Source organism: Alligator sinensis, unplaced genomic scaffold (assembly GCF_000455745.1).
Source record: "Alligator sinensis unplaced genomic scaffold, ASM45574v1 scaffold61_1, whole genome shotgun sequence".
NCBI lineage: Eukaryota > Metazoa > Chordata > Crocodylia > Alligatoridae > Alligator > Alligator sinensis.
The window spans coordinates 2,045,540-2,065,500 of NW_005841986.1; the positions used below are offsets into that span (position 1 = coordinate 2,045,540).

At 40.5% G+C, this 19,961-nt stretch overlaps 1 protein-coding gene across 3 annotated transcripts in view; it reads left to right on the forward strand.

Annotated features, from left to right (window-relative positions):
• SLK (STE20 like kinase) overlaps positions 1-19,961 on the forward strand; it is a 67,211-nt gene that overhangs the window by 37,326 nt on the left and 9,924 nt on the right. For 2 of the 3 annotated variants that reach the window (XM_006021296.2, XM_025201202.1), the window contains 10 exons: positions 1,614-1,662; positions 2,541-2,690; positions 4,669-4,741; positions 4,966-5,160; positions 6,618-6,699; positions 7,686-7,814; positions 10,251-11,741; positions 12,491-12,621; positions 12,941-13,064; positions 14,634-14,813. In XM_006021296.2, coding sequence (XP_006021358.1) covers positions 1,614-1,662; positions 2,541-2,690; positions 4,669-4,741; positions 4,966-5,160; positions 6,618-6,699; positions 7,686-7,814; positions 10,251-11,741; positions 12,491-12,621; positions 12,941-13,064; positions 14,634-14,813 — 2,604 coding nt within the window. Of the gene's footprint in view, positions 1-1,613; positions 1,663-2,540; positions 2,691-4,668; positions 4,742-4,965; positions 5,161-6,617; positions 6,700-7,685; positions 7,815-10,250; positions 11,742-12,490; positions 12,622-12,940; positions 13,065-14,633; positions 14,814-17,118; positions 17,212-19,961 lie in introns of all 3 variants that reach the window. The other variant, XM_006021295.2, reaches the window with a different exon arrangement.

Here is a 19,961-nt window from a genome sequence, read left to right on the forward strand (position 1 = left end):
GCAGTCCAGGAGTACAATACAGTTTTGAGAGTTGAGTGTTCAGTAATTATGCAGATAACACCCACAACCAGATTTCAGTTGACCCTAATCTTTTTAGTGTGGAATTTTTATACTTGAATTAACATTTTTTGTCTAAGGGTCTCTAAGAAGTGTGAGAACAATTTACTTAAAACCACACCGAATCTTTTTTATTAGGTAGTGTGTAACAGGTTTTGACTCCTAGCCCCAGTCCTTGCCCCTCCTGAGCTAGGGGCTCCCTAGCTCTATCAGTCTCTGGCTTTGACCCCCAGTCTTTGCTTCTCTCTTTGGGCCCTGGCCCTGCTCCTGGGCCACTAGAAACTCCTGGGCTCCCTTAGTCCTGCCAGTCTCCAGCTGTGGCCCTTCTCAGCCTTTGGCTCATCTCAGGGCCCTAGCCCCTGTGCCAGGGAGACCTTTGGACTCCGTGACCTTGCTGACATGCCCCATCCTGGGCTATAAATCTCTGAGCTCTCTGGCCCCTCTCTCCCTTGTGCGCCAGCTGGGACCTCCTTGCCTCCCCCTTATCCCTTCCACGAACCAGCAGAGTTACTTACCCCCACTCAGATGTTAACCCAGAAGCCCTACTGCCCAGGAACTCCTCTCTCCATGACACTCGCACCTAGACTCCCTGACTAGCTCAGGCCCTGGGTTTATATGCTACAAGCCCCACCCCTTTCTGGTCAGGTGACTCTAATTGGCTCCTGCCACACCTGCAGACTGTTTCTCAAGCAGCCTCTTCCCCTCTTAAAGTGGCAGGTGTGCGGTAGTGCAGCTGCCATTTTACAGAGGTTAGTAAAGCAATGTATTACGGTAACATAAGGCAGAGGTGTCAGACTCCTCAGGCCCCATGGGCTGAGTGCAGGTTGCTGGGCTGGTCTGTGGGCCGGGCCAGGACTGACACCCTGTGCAGCACCTGCAGTGCCAAGTCCAACCCTCATGCCACATGCACTGGCACCAGGGATTGCTCTGCATATGTCATGTGGAGTCGGCATGGGGCACATGCTACTGGGGCGCATGGGCTGGACTCAGTGCTGTTTGCAGTGCCCCAGACCTGGGTCCACCTGTATACCACAAGCAGTGTGTATTCAGTGCTGGCACCGCATGCACAGCGAGCCCTGGGGTTGACACTTGGTGCGTGAAGGCTGGACTGGCTGCGTGCACTGCATGCAGCACTGGGGCATAGATGCCAGGGCACGCACTGCATGCAGCACCCTGCCAGCCCAGCCCTTTGCACTGGTTCCAGCAGGGCCCAATCCGGACTGGCCCCGGAGCCAGCATGCAGGGCCTGTGTGGCAGGGCACTGCACGCAGCAAACACCCTGGACTGACCTCCTGTTCTTTGTGCAGGGCTTGTGGCACTCGGTCCAGCCCATTTGCCACATGCAGCACGCAGAACTGGGATTGGTGTGTGGGACTGGTCCAGTGGCCTGCATGGATCAGCCAGATCTGGCCCCCAAACCACAAGTTTGACACCCCTGATATAAGGGAACATAGGGCCCAGGGCCCCTGCTGTTAGATGCTGTGTCCTGATTTCTAAACTCTCCAATTCAGTAGAGTAACTATTTTTAATACATGCATCTTTTTATTTGCACACAGATCCTGATTGAATTTTGTGCAGGTGGAGCAGTAGATGCTGTAATGTTGGGTAAATATATGTTTTTGTTTCAAATAGAAAACTTATAAAGTTGAAATAAGAATAATTAAATATTTGAAGGCTTTTGCTTTCAAAATTCTATATATGCTGTTCTGAAATGTAAGTATCTTTACATTTTATGAAGGGCTATCCTGAAGAATAGTCAATACTGTAGTTTTAAAATATTTGCTAATATTGCAATTTTGTACACAACTACCACACTGTAGTGCATAGTAATTTACTTTCTAACTTCTGAAGTATCCCATGATTCTGAAAACGTTGAGTTGTTTATATTAATAACTGGGGACTTGATCTTGAAAATGCTTACATGAATATCAGCAACTTTAATTAAGGGTAGTCATGCCAGCTTATCCAGGAGCCAGCTGTTTGTGTGTAAAAGTATTTTCAGAGTCTGCTCTTTTTATTATCTTCCTCTAAATTACATTTTAATTAATAATTTATATTTCACTTACCCAAAAGTCTGATATATATAGTGCTTAAATGCAGGTATATTTAACCATTGCAAGTATGAGATCTTTGTATTTAATGAGATCTCTATATAGAACAAAAAATCAAATTTAATACACACACACACTCACACACACACACATATATATATAGTTCATATACACATTGATGTTCCCAGATTCCCAGGATGAAATTCTGGCTTCATTGAAGTCAGTTGGAACCCTACCAAGATCTTTACTGGGGACAAACTTTCTTTCCAGCTGTTTACTTCTGAAATTAAATAAATTAAGCAAACTTCGTTTCATTATACTTCTGTCATTTTTGTTATGATTTATGATGAGCCATCTGGAACTTTATGTAAATAGCAAGGCATAAAATTGCAAATGACATTTGTTTATTTCTGCATGCTTTTGTCTTTTTAGAGCTTGAGAGACCATTAACAGAGCCACAGATCAAAGTAGTTTGCAAGCAGACTTTGGAGGCATTAAACTACTTGCATGAAAATAAGATAATTCACAGAGATCTAAAAGCTGGCAATATTCTTTTTACACTGGATGGAGATATTAAACTGGGTGAGTATCTTTATTTAGAAATAAACAATATTTTTCTGTTAGCTGTCGTCAAGCATTTTTGCCTAAATTGTAGTTTGGTGCTCTTTAGTATTTCTTTACCTGGTTATAAATTTTAGAAAGCTTAGTAGTTCAATAGATATTTTGGATGTTAACAAAATTACTCATGAGTAAAACTAGAGTTGTCTTAATCATATTTAACAAAACTTCCCATAGATTTCAAAGGGAGCAAGAACAAATACTGTATCATTATTTCTACTGAATTTTCTTGAATTTAGTCAGAAGCTGCTTTCACTCCCCAGCTCTGCCACACACATTTCCCAGTTGTGTTATATAACTTGGGGTAAGACACTTATACACAGATCCTTAAAAAGGCATTTTGGTGTTTAACTCACTCCTGTTGATTTCAGTTGGAATTACCTTGATACCCTTGTGGACCTTGGTATTAGGCAGTTATCCAGTAGATTACTTAAACACATCTTTAATTGTGAGCACATCCTCAACTTTGAAGCCAGTTCAAAAGTTAGGATGACTCTATAACATGTCATGGCTTTGCCCGTGCCTCTGCTGCCGATCTGGAAAGAACGCAAGTAACCCTTCCTGTTTTCTTTTCTATTAAGCTTGAAAATTTAGAGCAGGGACTGTTTCTTAGGGCCCCTCTCAACATGCAGGTAAAGTAATGGAATCTAATGCATGATCCGCACAATCACGCCTCCTATCATGCCACACGTGTATGGCAGGGGGTGTGATTGTGAGGTTGTGCATTAGATCCCACCAGCCCTTATTGCCAGTGCAAAAGGAGCCTGGAATTGCGATCCCAGGCTCCCCCCGCACTGGCTTCCATGGCGGTGAGGGACAGTGCTGGGAATGCTGCTACCTCTGCTGGCCTTGGCTGCTGCAGGGCTGGAAACGGTGGCTGGGAGCCCCTCAGTTGACAGGGTTCCTAGCCACAGAGGAGCACCTGGCCACACGTTCAATTAATGGCATCACAAGAAGAAGCAACAAATTTGCTAGCCATTTTTTGTGGAATAACTAATGTAGCTTATGGTTTGTTTTATCATGCCATTAAGTGGCTGAATGTGTAGCTGGGTCACAACTTAGGGTATGATTAACTGGTAAATCACATCTTAAGTGTAATGTGTAAGTGGGGCCTTACAGTGTTAGGTTAGGGACCAAGCAGATTGGAGCTTGATCTTATTTTGGGCCTCTAGGTACTGCTTCAATATTCATCCGAACAAACAAGCAGTGATTTTCTTAGGACCAGTGTGGAGGCCTGAGAAAACGTCTCTGCCTATTTTCCTTGTCTCACATGAATTTCAGTTTACCAGCTTGTACCTGAGCCCTTTGAGTTTCCCCAGATCCTGAAATTGGTTTACAGTACTGCAGAGATGACTGAGACACCATTTCACAGAGAAATCTCATCATGGAAGATCCCCTTTGTGTGTATATACAGTGGATACATCCTGGCTATATAAAGTTATGAGTAACTAAAGAGATTGAATTCACTTTTAGATCCATTTGGAAAAAAAAAATCTAACCCCTATCTGGTTGCTTGTAGTAATTTCAGTCTTGAAAATGTTTATTTAAAAAATATATATGTATACCGGGCAAATGCTATAAAATAACCTTTCTGACTTAGTAAGTCTGTAAGGGAGTCAAGTTTTGTCTAGTATCTGCAGTCCTATAGCAGCTCAGTTTTTGTATCAGAAAAGACAGATGTCTTGATTCTGCACTTTTCTCTGCAGAGCAAAATTAAGCTTCTCAAGTGTTGAGCCTATAAAGTCACTTTGTACAGATTAAAGTAGACAACATATGGCTATTTGGTTTCTTTGTTCCAGGCACTAGACCTTAATTAAGAACTGTTACATCTGCTACTGTAGAACAAAAAGTATCCTCAAAATAGATGTGATATCCTTATTTGATACATAAGGAAGACTTGATAGGCTAGTTGATGAATAATATGTTTACTCTTTGCTTCAAGCGGATTTTGGAGTCTCAGCTAAAAACACAAGGACAATACAAAGAAGAGATTCTTTTATTGGCACACCGTATTGGTAAGTGTACTGTTTTGCTAACATTTTAGCATGAACTAATATTGTCATAGCACTTTTGATTAAATATATGGTTTTGCTAAGATATAATGAAAAATATAGGAAGTAAGAGTGTGGCATCTACTTTTTTTAAGATGCAAAAGTTTCATTAAGTCAATTTTTCAGTATGCTTTTTGCTGCAAATGGTAATACTTCATTTTTTAATTGTATATCACTCTTCTTTTCAGGATGGCTCCTGAAGTGGTAATGTGCGAGACATCTAAAGACAGGCCTTACGATTATAAGGCTGATGTTTGGTCTCTGGGCATCACTTTGATAGAAATGGCTCAAATAGAACCACCTCATCATGAGTTAAACCCAATGCGAGTGCTGCTGAAAATTGCAAAATCTGACCCACCTGCACTGGCACAGCCTTCAAAATGGTTAGTCTAGTAGCCACGATTATTTTCATCCAGTTTTTTAAAAATTTGCCCCCAGTTCTGCTAAAATGTGTATTGTATTGTTCTGAATATTAAGTCGACACTGCAAGTAAGTCAGCCCCACATTTTCAGGTTGACTTTAAGGAAAACAGCCTTTTCCCTGAATATAAATCAGCAACTCGAGACCTTGAACTACTGTTTGTTTTACTAAGTCCCACAGGAAAATCAGGCGACTAATTAAATGACCCAAAGGGTGAAATCCACTAAGAATACCAAAATAAAAACTGCATTGAAAAAAAAATTCTGACTTGTTATTTTTATTGCATGCCTCAAAACACTTCAAGTGCCAAAGTTAAGACTGTAGGGGGGCTGATTATAGGTCAAGTGTGATTTTTATGGTTCTTTTGGAGGAAATAAAGGATAGACTTGTAATCAGAACAATACATGCGCTTAATATGCATGCAGCTAGTCATATTGAACTCTGAGACTACCTGTATGTACATGGTTAAACACATGTATATGTCCTTGTAATATTGGGGGCTACTGACTTTCTGTTATTGTAATTGTTACTGTATTGTTATTGTAAAGGCTTTCTTTTTAAAAAAAGGTTCAGTATTTTAGGAATGTCATACAACAAAATTGGACAATATAGCTTATGCTTTTTAAGCATAAAAATAAGATTTTACAAAAAAAGGGTAGATACATGCTAAACTAACCTTTTCAAAAGTAATAAAACATGAGAAAGGTGATCTGTAAAATAAAAATAGTTCATAAAAGGAGAAAGGAAAAATGTTATTTTAGGGATGTTATAGAGAGAAAACATGAAGGGTAAAAAAATGAAAGCTCATCGCTCTTCACTCAGTCATTACAAGAAATTTAAGTTATGGCATAGTATCGTTAGTGAATTTGCATTTCAGATGTATTACAAATAAAGAGCGAGGAAAAGAGAACTTTCTGTAAATGAAACTTCTTAAAAATGGTCTCTCAGGCACTAGAGAAGGCAAGAAAACAAGAAAAATTAAGATTACATTTGAAAAAGCAAAGCAATGGTTAAGTAGCCAGCCATGTCATTTTACACAGAATAATGTAGCAGGCAGTTGATAATTTTAAGACAATTTTAAGTTTTAAACATTTATTCTATGTATTTGCTATCAGAAAGACAGTTCCTCCACCTCATGGCTTTATTAAACTTTCTGGACCCAGTTCATCCCACTGTGTCTCCATTGACAAAGTGGAATTTTAGCAGCTGAAGATGATATGCTGGACCACCAAGCTTAATCCATATAGGGTTTGCTGCTTTCTACCTTCTCTTGCCATCCAGCTGTCTTCCAGAGGCAGAGGAGGGGAGCCATTAGAGTGCAGGCATGAATGAGAAGTTGAAAAGAATGTTTCACTGCAGTTTGTCTAGCGTAGCACTGATGGAGGTAAAGAGGCTGTCACCTGTTTTGTTTCTTACACAGGTCTTCAGATTTTAAAGATTTTCTAAAGAAATGTTTAGAAAAGAATGTGGATGCCAGATGGACTGCTACTCAACTTCTGCAGGTAGGAAGGGCCAAATGGCCAGCAGGGTTATAGTCCAGAGAAGTAAGTAACCATGTTGGTCTGAAGTTAGCCTGATGGCAGAGTAGGGTGGCACCTTGTATCAGGGGTGTCAAACTCATCTGGCCCTGTGAGCTGGGTGAGTGGCGTAGGACTGGTCCATGGGCCAGATGACTGTTGCAAGTCCAACTCTGCAGGCCAGATAGGGCCCATGGACACCCTTTCCTCCCCCTGCCAGATACAGCACGTGCCATGGCTGGGCCAGGACTGCACCACACACAGTTTGTGTCCTGGGCCAGGTGGAATGGGACTGTGTGTGTTCCAGCATGCGCAGTGTAGGTCAACTCTGAGACCTGGGGGCAGTACTGGGAGCCAGATAAGAGGGCTCCATGGGTGGGAGCCCTCTTAAATAAAGTCTGTGGGTTTTATTTTTTAAACCCTTGTTATAGACTGGCATCAGAAACAGTAATAGCTACCAACCATAACACATCTGTGCGGGGAAGAGGCACTACTACAGTCAGGCTCTGAATAATTTGAAATGATAATGTGTACAATTAATCTGTAGTTAACATTATGTGGTAGATTCTCAAACTGAAGAAATGGCAGTAATTCATACCAGGTGAGGATCTAGCCTTTTGTTTATAAGTGCTGGTATATCACAAATAATGATAATGTGCAGCTATTGAAGCTATAGCTCAGTGCTTCCTCTAATGACTAAAGCAGGTGTATTTATAAGTGGGTGATTGGTGACAGATGTTTAAAACACTTTAGTGTTCATCCTCCTGCTGGAATGCTGTCACTGCAGAGAGCTAATGAGAAGATATGATTCTGTTTAATGTCAGTGTATTTTTATTTGTATTCCAACTACCCGATTTACTGGAAAACCAGACATAATCGCATTAAAATTCTTGCTTTAACCTGTTATCATAAAATGAACATTAATGTTTAACATTCTTAATTCAAACGCCAATTATTGTTTGTTTTACAAGCATCCATTTGTTACCGTCACTTCCAATAAACCAATCAGAGAATTGATTGCAGAGGCTAAGGCTGAAGTGACAGAAGAAGTTGAAGATGGTAAAGATGAGGATGAAGAGGAGGAAACAGAAAATTCTCTGGTGAGCCTAAAATATGTTTTTCCAAGTACAAAAGCATACTTATGTGATTATTTATGGAAAAGTAGGGTTTTTTCTGGTACACTGTGGCTTTCTTACACATGTTTTAAGAACTAAAAAACATGTTTTCATTAAAGTCCAGGACATCTCCGTTATATAATACAGAAGTCAAAATCTACAAAATCAGATGGGCTGAAACTTTGTTAGAGAAGAGTGAGAAAGAATATAAGCAGCCTTTACTGTTTTTAAAAACTTAATTTGTAGGTGACATATATATAGAACTCATACATTCACGTAATTGCTAAAATGCGTGATGTCTGAGAATACTATGGGTTCCTTATGATAACTAATAGCTAATAATGGGAAACCATTATAATTAATAATTATAAAAATATAGTTTATAATATGCTCAAAGTGTACCTGTCTGCAATGGTTCTTTTGACTTGTGAGTGGAACAAAAGTGTCACATTAGATCTCTCTCTCCTAATTAGTTTCACAGGAAATTTAGCTTATAATTGCCACATGGTTTGCCATTATTAGCGATTAGTTATCAGAAGGCACTACTAAAGTAGGTCATTTCCATCCACGTTCCAACATGTAAACATCTTAGCATTTCAGCTATCAAGACGTTGAAAAAGGTTTTGAGATTTTTTAAATATGTAATGGGAAATGTGTATCTTTTCATTTCTCTCTCTCTCAAATGACCAAACTTAAAAAAAATCACTGGAAGGGAGACATCATGTGACATTTCATCACAAGAATTGAAAGCTCCCAGTAGATGTAAATGAATTGTAGTAGAGAGTAAGAATGGGAATTTTATGTACCCATCACCCCAGTAGTAGTTGTTGTTTAGAATTAATATATCAGATCTATAAGTAGACACAAATATACAGAAATAGTTTAATAAACCATTATGTCAAATCCTAATTATTCTTTCCCTTTTCAGAGCAATTATGACATATTCTTTTCTACATTTACTACTGCATCTCCATAAGATATGTATCAGATAATTAGCCATTAGATTACTGTAAATAATTAAAGGTACAATAAAAAATCGGTATGACATGCTAGTATGACAAGAGGTGGTCTGATCTTGCGCTTCAAACCGAGGCAAACAAACATAAGCATTTTTCCTGAGTGAGCAGGTAGCTAACAGCTCGTGTTGCAAAGGCATTCTGTGCACCAACAGATTTTAGAATCTCAAGGTGTGGGCATTGTAAAGTGCTTTTAGATTGGAATACATTTAAAAAGTACAGCAAAAATCATATTATCTGCAACAGAAGAGAGTACCATCACACTTAAGCTATGGCTTCACTGCTCTTTAAGAAACTCAATTCATCTAGCAGAAAGAAACTTAGAAATTTAAAAAAATTAGCTGACAAAACTATTGCAGATTTCTTCTTGGAAAGATTTTTTTAACAGCCTGAAATGCTAAGATGTGTACATATTGGAACGTGGATGGAAATGACCTACTTTAGTAGTGCCTTGTATCATGGGGGGAATCTGCTTGGCTAATTTATGAGCGTCAGATTTGTTGGGTTTTTTTGTTAAATTCTCAAAGTGTACCTGTCTGCAATGATTCTTTTCACTTGTGAGCGGAACAGAATTGTCACGTTAGATCTCTCTCTCCTAATTAGTTCAGACTTCTGGGCTGAGAGGCCTCATGCCCACTACAAGCCCTTCATGTCCAACACAACCACTTTCTGGCCAGGGAAGGATTTCTGCATCCCAAACACTGTTGATAGGCTGCCTTATAAGAAACTCCTGACAGGCACTGCCAGAAACAGAAAAGCGATGTTGAGGCAGGGATGCAGGGACTGGGCATTGCTGCGGCTCTCCAAACACAAAGGCTGTTCTAACTTGGGCCAAGTGCATCTTCTTTACATTGTTGGTCTCTTCAGTGCCCGGAGCAGGCCAGACTCTGGGGTGTGCCAAGGTGGCTTAAAGCCTTTGCCCAGTTCCCCTGTGGGTTACAAGTGCTTTGTTGTGCCTCTTCGAAGTAAGCGTGAACTCTCAGCAGTGAAAGTGAAGTGAAGTGGCAGTGAAGTGAAGGTGGAGGAACCCTAGACAATGTAAAGTGACTGAGGAAGGTCTTGGGAGAACTCTTTACGTTGTACATTTGCTGAGGTAAAGAACACCCACTAAACCACATTGTTTTAGCCTCGCTGGACTCTTAAGAGGTTGGAAGCTACTAAAGGCTTTTGTGCAGTTGTTGCTTGTGCAGGATGAGAGACCATCTGCAGACCTAATAGTCATGTGATAACACCAAGCCAAATAATTTGGGATGATAGACTTCACAAAGTTGTTCCTGGAAACTAGGATGTACGTGTGTCGTGTCTTTGGATACATTTTGCTTTCTGCATTCTAATATTTTACCACAGCAAACTACAAAAGAGTAAACATATATATTTCTTTCTTTGTTTTAAATAAAAATTTTAGCAATTACCAGCAGACAAGCGCGCTTCCTCTGATCTTAGTATCGCCAGCTCCGAGGAAGATAAACTGTCACAGAACGCCTCTGTTCTGGAGTCTCTGTCTGAGAAAACAGAAAACAGCGCTGCGGAGGAGAAGAACAGTGGGATGCTTCCAGATGATAAAACAGCTGCTGATGAACGTGCGAATATTGAAGATGGAAAAGCCATTGATAACACATCAGATGCCACTCATGAAGATGTTGTAAAAGTCCAAAACGGGTCAGTGTTAATTGAGGAAAATGAGTTAAAGAAAATACCAGGAGTTGAAAAGAAAACTGGAAAAGCAGAAGTAAGTGAAGGTGCTGGCTTACAGAAAGAAGGAAAAGCAGTTGACACAGTGCTGCCATTAGAAACAAATGATGAACACGGTGTGAAAACAGAGAAAGAAAATGACACAGATAATGAACAAACAGCTGAAAACAATCGGAAAATAGGACCTGAAACTGAAGAGCCAAGTGCTCAAATTACAGACGTGATCTCTGAAGAGACTGGGGAGAAAGAGGAGAAAGAAAGTAAAGCAGATCTGCAGGAAAATAAGAATGAAGAAGGTACTGTAGAGAAAGTTGCAGAACAAATGGAAGAGACAATGGACAGCACTAAAGAAACTCCAGTTCAGGTTGTAGATGAAATGGCTGACAGAGAAAAGGAGCCACTAAAATTTGAAGGTGATAGTGCTCCAGAGACAGGCAGCAGTAGTGAAACTCAGATCACTGATGGAGATAAAATAGCAGGGACAGGTCAGAAGCTAATGGAAAGTGGACTTGAGCCTGCTCATGAGACTGTCAGCGCTGAACGAACAGAAAGTAAAAGTGAAGATACAGTGACTGATACAGATCAGAAATCAGTAGATGACGATACAGTGACTGATACAGATCGGAAGTCAGTAGAAAGTGGAAATGAGGATGTGTGTAAGACAAGCAACACAGAGGAAACAGAGGTGAAAGAGTCAGGCAACGTGGGTGACCCAGACCAGAAGTCAGTAGAGAGTAAGACTGAAGATATTTTGGGGGTAAATGACACTGAGGAGATGGTGAAGGCAAGTGACACTGTGGAGATTCCAGAAAAAGATGCGGATAAAATAGCTAAGGTTAACCAAAATTCAGAAATAAAGAGACCCGAGGACACTCAAAAGAACAGTATTCAGATAGATACAGAGCGTTCAGAAGTTCCTGGTGATCCACTAATAAAGAACAAGCCGCAGGAGACTACAACTGAACAAACTGAACTCACACCAGTACCCAGAATTAACATTAGCACTGAAGAAAATGAGGAAAAAGTTAAAATAGATAATGAAGCCAATGCTGAAACTTTACGCCAGCTGGAACCTGAGACTGTGAAGGAAAATGATGCAGATTCAGGTACTGGTTCCACAGCGGATAACAGCAGCATTGATTTGAACTTGTCCATCTCTAGCTTCCTCAGTAAAAATAAAGACACGGGATCAATATCGTTACAAGTAAGTGCAGACAGCGATACATACTTATATCGCATCTTACACAGTTTGACTCTAAGTCTGATTTTGAGCTTGACCTTCACAACCAGAAATACCAACCAGCCAGGCGTGAATCCCCTTTCCCCCGGTGCCCCCAGCCTCCCTCTTCTGGCTGAAGGATGAGAGACCAGTTCGCTGTGTCTTTCTCATCCACCTGGAGTCTCCTCTTCCCCCCTCCCCTGCTGTGAAGAGGGGCCATGCTGTTGTGCTTTTCCTCATCCTCCAGTTTGGGTCCTCCTTTCCCATTAACCCCGTTTTGTGCTTATAGCTTTTCCAAGCAGAAGTTTTAAGGGTGAAATCAATAAGCCACTATTTACTCTATTGCTGCTTCCCAGTCTTGTTTGGGAAGATTCTGCTGAGTGGGAAAACTATAGGCAACAGCAAATTCAATGCATCTTTCTTCAGACTTAGAAAAATAAACCTGCTTCAGATCATATTGGAAGATTATTGAGCGGTTTGTTTTTTAACAAGTGAAGGTATGGAAAAATAATGGTTTAGTTCTACCTTTGCTGGCTAAGAATAGTTTGGCAAGCGCAAGCTTTGCTCTAGGCTCTTGATGACAATTGACTCTTGCTGTACCGTGCACCATAGTTCTCTGCTCAGGATCTAAGTCATTACATTTATCAGATGTATAAAAATAGAGAGAGTGGATATAATTAACACAAATTGTAACTTAGCTAAACTAGACTAATCCAACAATGTTCTGCATTCAGGACACTAGAAGACAAAAGAAAACGTTAAAGAAAACTCGCAAATTTGTTGTTGACGGGGTAGAAGTGAGTGTGACTACTTCTAAAATAGTTACTGAGAATGATTCAAAAAGTGAAGAAATGCGATTTCTACGGTGAGTAAAAAGCTGAATGATATGTGATCATTTTTTAATTTGTTTGTATTTTAGTAATTTTTTTAATATTATTTTTTGGTAATTCAGTAATTTCTGTCTGGAGAACTTTGCAGTTTGCTTGTATAGTGCATTTATGTATTGAGTTATTAGCGGAAGAAAAATGTAGCTTTTTTTTTTTTTTAAGATACAGACATTTAAACCTCATCTTAAATTGCTTTTTTATTGAATCCAAAGAGCTTATTTTATTTTATTTCTATAATTTACCTGCATTATAGTCGTCTTTCCCCCCCACCGAATCTTCCATTTCTCTCTTTATTAGGCGTCAGGAGCTGCGGGAGCTAAGACTTCTTCAGAAAGAAGAGCAACGAGCTCAGCAGCAGCTCTCCAACAAACTCCTGCAACAACGAGAACAGATGTTCAGACGCTTTGAACAGGAAATGACAGTGGGTTTCTGGTTTTTGTACCAGCTTTGTTTTGAGTGAATGTAGTACCCTGAGGAGATGCTGTATTGACAGAGTTGATAAAGTTAATGGTAGGAACAAACACAGGGTTTCATTGCTGTGGGTGCTTAATGTAATTCAGTTCCCGTGCCTATTTAGTTCTTGTTCGTTCTGTTACTGGTTGTCTCCCACTCCAGTCTTTGACAGTAGGGAAAATGCTTGGATGCAGTTCAGACAGAAAAGTGGCACAAAGCAGTTTTTTAGGAGGAGCATTAAAATACAGTCCTGTCCCTACCCATCTCCAAATCAACTCCAGCCTGGCTGAGCTCTGTCAGTACTGGGCACTGCTTCAGCTGAGTTCCTAAGTGGCTTATTAGAAGAAAAGAATAGCAGGGCATGTGCTCCATAGGATCCAGGAATCAGACCTCATATTGTCTTCAAAGGGCCACTCCAAAACAGATTTGCCAACGTGAGATCCTCTAGGCTATAAACTTTGTCCTTGGAGAGGGCTCAGGTGTGCCAGAACGTGTCCCAGCACAGATGATCCACTTCATTAAGCAATACAGATATCGCCCATTGTCCCGCAGGGTTCGGCCCTGCCATTGTCAGGGCTTCATAGGTTCAGTCCTGTGAGACAAGCGTGAACAGGGGCATCTCGGGTTTCCCGTTTGCAGAGGTGCACGCCGGGAGTCCCCCCACAGAAGATTCCTTGGGTGCGGGTGTCCTGCTGCCATGTTCCAAGTCAGGGCACACCTCTGCAAATGGGGGATTCCCGGGTTCCCCTGTTAGCAGAAGCATGCCCTAGGAATCTCTTATTTGCAGAGGCTCCCCACCCCAAGTCGGGGCACAGCAGTGCAATAGGCATGCCCAGGGAATGCCCTGCTGGCAGATTCCCAGAGCACACCTTTGCAAGCAGGGAACCCGGGTAGGTGCTGCCAGGGCTTCAGGGGAATTCCCAGGGTGTGCAAGATTGGGCACCTCAAACCCTAGAGGCAGCTGGAGAGCAGGGGCAGCATTCCCACCATAAAGCAAATGGACATCCTCTAGAAGAAGAAGGTGCAAATTTGTACCACCTATTGTGGCAGCCACAATTTTGAGCTTGTCACACAAAAAGGGACATGGGCACGGACAACTGTTGGCTTTGTGCTACCATAGAAATTTTATGGTGGCACAAAGGTGTCTGTTTGCAGCCCTAGTTTCCAGCTCCCTCAAAGCAGACTCGAGTGAAGCCTTTGATCACTTATCGTATATTTACACTCACTTATCTTTGTACCCCTGCTCTGTATGTCTTTGCAAGGGCCAAAACAGAACACAGAAAGCTTTGCTTTCCCACAGCCACCCTTGGAGCACACACTGCTTTATGATGATAAGCACCTACTTCTCCTGCTTTCCCCGCTGCAACTTGGTTTAGATGCCAAGTAGGCACCTTGTAAATACCTACAGCAAGATCGAGATAACTGGTCCCTACTAGATAAAGTTTTCCACACATATTGAGCAAATATCACTGCAGAGCTCTCAGTCTGCAGAATATTGCTTACTAGAAAATCATCAGATCAAACAATTGTTTTACAGAGTAAAAAGCGGCAGTATGATCAAGAAATAGAGAATCTGGAAAAGCAACAGAAACAGACAATAGAACGCTTGGAACAGGAGCACACAAATCGCTTACGAGATGAAGCGAAACGCATTAAAGCAGAACAAGAGAAGGAGTTGTCCAAATTCCAGAACATGTTGAAAAACAGAAAAAAAGAGGTAAGAGCTTTAGATAATATAGAAAGTGTGGCCAGAGGAAGTGGGCCTTCATGAGGCCATTGGAAGCCAGTGTCATTTATTTTTAATGTATAGTGGATGCATCTACATGTGCCATTAAAGCAACTTGATAAACTCTGGCACAGTTTGCACCAGGCAGCTGCTTCTGAGCACAGGGCCTACACATGCGCCCGGGACTGCAGCATCCTGAGCTGCTGTGGAGTGCTGGCAGGAGCCAGGAGGGTCAGCCCCAGGCTCCAGGTGGTGGGGTTGGGCAGCATGAGGCTGGCTGGGGCATGAGCATGGTAAAGTACAGGGCTCGGCAGCAGGTGGCCCCCACACATTAGCACCCTCATGCCCCAGCCAGCCCCTGTCACCATCTACACATGCATTTTGGCAGAGTTAAGTACTCCACCGTAAGATAGTACTGTCCCTGACAGTACTATCGTATGGCAAAGGTAATTAATTTACCGCGCCCTAATCCCAGTGCACAAGTAGATGGTGGTGCTTTACTGCGGAGCTAATTACTTAACACAGATGCAGATGTACCCACAGGGGAATAGAAATGGTGAAAAGAATGTTCAACTTTTTACTTCTGCAGAATTCATTGACAGCACATCTTCCACATAACCTTTTAAATGAGCAAATCTTTATTTTGCTTGATTTATAATTTGAGAGCTTTCCATAAAATGTAACAACAAAATCCAAAGGTGCCTATACTTGTAATATTAGTCAAAACTGTTATTTTTTAAAAATTCTACCAGCAAGAATCATTATATTTATTGTAATTACAGATTTGCTTTTAGTTGTTTTGTGGTTTATTATTTGTAAAAGGTGCAATTGCATGACCTCTAGTTTTTAGCTTGATTAGGGAAAAAAGTTGACAGGCAACACATTTTCTAATAAATTCAGATCTGTGCTACGTAATAAAGCAAACTAGTGATGATACCAACAGGTAGTTTGTTAATTTGCACATATTAGCACATGGAAAAAGTGGTACAGTATAGTTACATAATGCTTGGTTGCATATGAAGGCCATTTTATGTAACTGGTAAACCAATTTTACCATTTTATGTAATTGGTAAACCAGTTACATATAGTTCTGCATATAAATGAATAAAGTAAAGGCAAGATTAAGAATAATTATTAGCTTAATTTGCTTTCTCTAAAAACCTGTACCAACAAAACTTATGTGCAGGATCCTATAGCACAGAAGTATTTAGAAAAGTATTAATTGTATTTGTTTTGAACTGATATTTATGTATGTGTATATTTATATAAACTGGTATATATTAATCACTTTTTCTCTTTTGCTGAGCCTCTTTCATTTTTGAGTCTCTACTTTTTACTGGTGATTGGGTCTTACCTGGGCAAGCTGGTGAAATTTAATGCACTGTACGGATCTAAAAGCATTTCTTTCACGGAAACAGGAATAGCATGTGGTGATTTGGATTCTGTTTTCTAGTGGTCCTTCTCCTATTAAACAAACAGTCATTTGTTCTTGGATGCACACTTTTCTTTATAGTTCAGTGAGGGGATTTGCAGTCTGAAGGAAAATGCAGCTGGGACTCTAAAATGATCCATGTTATATTGAGGATTATGGAAAGTATGCAGCGCTAAAAAGTTGTAGTCACCTTTTTATCTATTTTAAACACAATTTATCATGAAATTATCAGATTCATAGCTAATTGCTTTAGTCAGAGGAACATAATTTGTTACTCTTCTTCTGAACTTGTTAAGAGGAGTACTTGTAAGTGAACGTGTACAGCCATTTAGCGTGCTTGCAGGCCTCTTCTGTAAAGTATTAAAACACGTATTATGTAAGTATCATGTGTGGTCGAGAATATCTTCATGCAAAAATAGTCATGAAATGTTTGAAGTTACACATGCCACAGTGTCAAGATTAGCTGTCTTTCAGTGAAAGTTACTACAGCACACACACACGGTACGCACGGTTTCAAGAAAACACCACCTCCTTTGCTGGTGATGGTTTTCTTAATTGATGGCTGTTTCACTTGTTGCAATAAAACACATTCATGTGATACCGTAATCAACAGGAATGAATTGCTCTTTCTGAGAGCACTCATTAATATTTGCATGCAAAATTAAACTCCTGTCTGACCTGCACTTACACATGCGTAAAGCACATGCTGTCTTTTCCCCTTTCATCAGACTAACCCCTCCACCATCAAAGGAATGCATGCTTTCTGCTACCTCTGATGCTTGACATGCACTTTTTGCATTCGCAGTAAATGCTTGCTGTGGAGAAAGTGTTATTTTCCCCCCCTTCTGCATGGTTATACACTAGGTTTTTAATGAAGTGGAGAAAGCACCCAAAGAGCTGAGAAAAGAGCTCATGAAACGCAAGAAAGAGGAGCTTGCACATAGCCAGCATGCACAGGTAACAGCATCTGCTTCAAGCCACTAAAATCCAAACAGCAGCATTATTCTCACAGCTTAATAATTCCACTTTATTTTTTGGAGTGAGTATGAAATTTAACTCTTAACTAATCCTTGTTATTGATGTGCTTCTTCAAATTGCTGCCATAGCCTTGCTAAGAGAGTACAACGTGTGTAAACAACGGTATGCAAATTTATGTTAGTGGTGCTAGAAAGAAGCTTCAGATTTAGGAAGCAGTACATAAATTAGAAAAATATCTTGATACATCAAGAGAGCACTCATTACAATGCTTCCTCAGCTGGTAAGTATCCTCTTTGTCTAATTAAAAAGGTTAGGGAAGAACAAAGAATATATTCTTAAGCATCAGGAAGGATGATAAATATATAAAAAGTGTAAAATTAAGGAGCGTTGTTCATGGCAGCAGAGCTTTTAAAGTTAACTGCGGTTAATTAAATGTCACAGTGAAGTGTAGGTGTGGGAAACTTCAGAAGACTTCAGTATACTTGTATGCATTTAAACTTACTGCCCTTGTGAGTCAGAGCTGGAAGGAAAAATATTTTTTTCAATGCGTTCTTCCTCTGTGAGGTTATAAACAGGTCCTACTGTACCTTACTGCCTCTAGCTAAGGATGTGTCGCAAGGGGGCAGGTTTGGCTTGAGTAATGGAAGTGGGATGCTCTGAAGGTTTCGGGTTAAGAATTTGGACATAGAGGCACCTAGCTTGTTGCCATTTGAGGCTAGATCCTAATCAGCTTGCCACTTGGGTGTTACACTACCTAAAGCTTAGGGACCCTTCCCAGAAAGTGAGAGGCCTGGTTTCTCTACCTCATCCTGGGGGATTCAAACCCTCATCTCCTGCTTTCCAAGAAAGTACTCTACCCTCCAGGCTGCCAGCTTCACTAGGTAGGACCTGTTTCATCCACACTGTGCAAAGAGGAATGCAAGATTTATGGGCCAGAAGGAGAGCAAATACAAGAAGGAACATGACTTAACTGGACTCACCTTTGTGAGGGACTCCTGGGTTTTGGTCCTGCTTCTGGGACTGTTTAGGTACCTCACTCAAAACAAGCACTGGATAAAACCAGAAATAACCCAACCGTTAGAGCATTATTAGATAGTAAGGTAGGCACCACGTCCTCCTTGTCCGGCAGCTACGAAGGAAACAACAACAGTATTTTGTAAAGGGTCTGAGTCTGTGGATGTGCAGTAGGCATTCTCTCTCTGCGCCTCCTGGATCGGGCCCTTCAGAGGATGTAGACAGTCTCGCATCGCCAGGCCAGAACTGCTTTAGCACGGGCAGTCGCAGGTTTTCATGCAGCTAGAGAACTTTGAAGTCAAGCACAGAAACAGTTAGTGAGCTTAGATGCCTCTAGGATTAGGTGGCTTTTGGAAAGGTAAGGGTTTGATCACAATTTTAAACACGAGGCTTCAAATATGCCCAGGTTGAGGGTTTTTTTAATTTTCCCACAATGTTTATGGAAGTGGCAGAGTGGAAAAGCTGTATTACTGGACAGTGTTACCTGTGACTTGATGTAAGTTTTCTTTGAGCATGATAGTTTGAAATGCTCTTGTTATATCACTTGAAATAAAGTTAGTCTCCAAAAACTTTATATTTAGAAACAGTTTTCACTTCTCTCAGTGGATTAATTTTATTTCCCCTATTAACAGCAACATTGATAAAGTAGGGTATCCTAGTGTAGAGATGAAAGGCTCCTTCTGTACAATCAAAACCTACTGTAACCCTAGAAAATATGCATAGATTTGGTACACGTTTCTGCTGTCAGTGACTAGATTTGTTTTGCTCTGACCACAGCTTTGGAAACTCAATATTCACATTGCTGATATCAAGCAGTTTATCATTTTTGAAAGAAAAGAGTTATGTTGTTTATGCTCTGACTGGGAAGTGCCTTGTATTCTGATCCACAGGGTGTTGCTCAGGTTATGATTCAGTCTTTTCAGTTGTCTTCGTGTACACTTTTCGACCCACAAATGCAGGATGTAAGTCACAAAATGCCCGAAGGGTTTTATTTCCCTCATTTTTCAGCTGTGTGTTTTGTCTGTGGTTCAGATGTGCTGATCTAGTTGCCCAGCCATCTCAAAATGAATTAGTGCAAATTTTCAAAATTATATAGTTTAAATTAAAACGTTCACATTTGATTAACTCTGATTAACTCTGAACAAAGCGTTATGAATTTTCTCCTGGAGAGAAGAAACCAATAAGGATTTTATCAGTTTTTCAGCACATGTGAGAAAGCGAATGCTGTGACTTTTTTATGCTTTGTGTGCAGTGAAATCTTGTACTTTAAAAACGAAAAAAGATAGGTTTTTTTCATGTCTTCCAAATTATTGGACAAAACCAAGTTGTTCTTATTGTAAGAGCGGAAGAACTAATATAGCTGTGAAGAAGCAAGTTGTGTTGTGGCAGTGAATTTATTCTCCGTAATGTTTACTGCATGTGGCGTTTGGGATTGATGGATACTGTGGAAAGGATACATCTTTTTTTTTAAGATTACCTAGTTTATCTAGTAGTATTAGCAATGTCATTAAATAAAAACCCTGCTTGTGTTGCAAGACTCCGAGGAAGGAAAAATCTGCCTAGCAAAACATAAATACTTTTCAAACCAAGATTATTACCCTTCTAAACGTAAAATGTATTTTCCTCACTGGTAAAGAGCATAATAAAATGGCTCTAATAATATATGTCTTGAAACTATCGTTTCTAAGCACTAAAGTTTGTTAGTTTTTATTTTT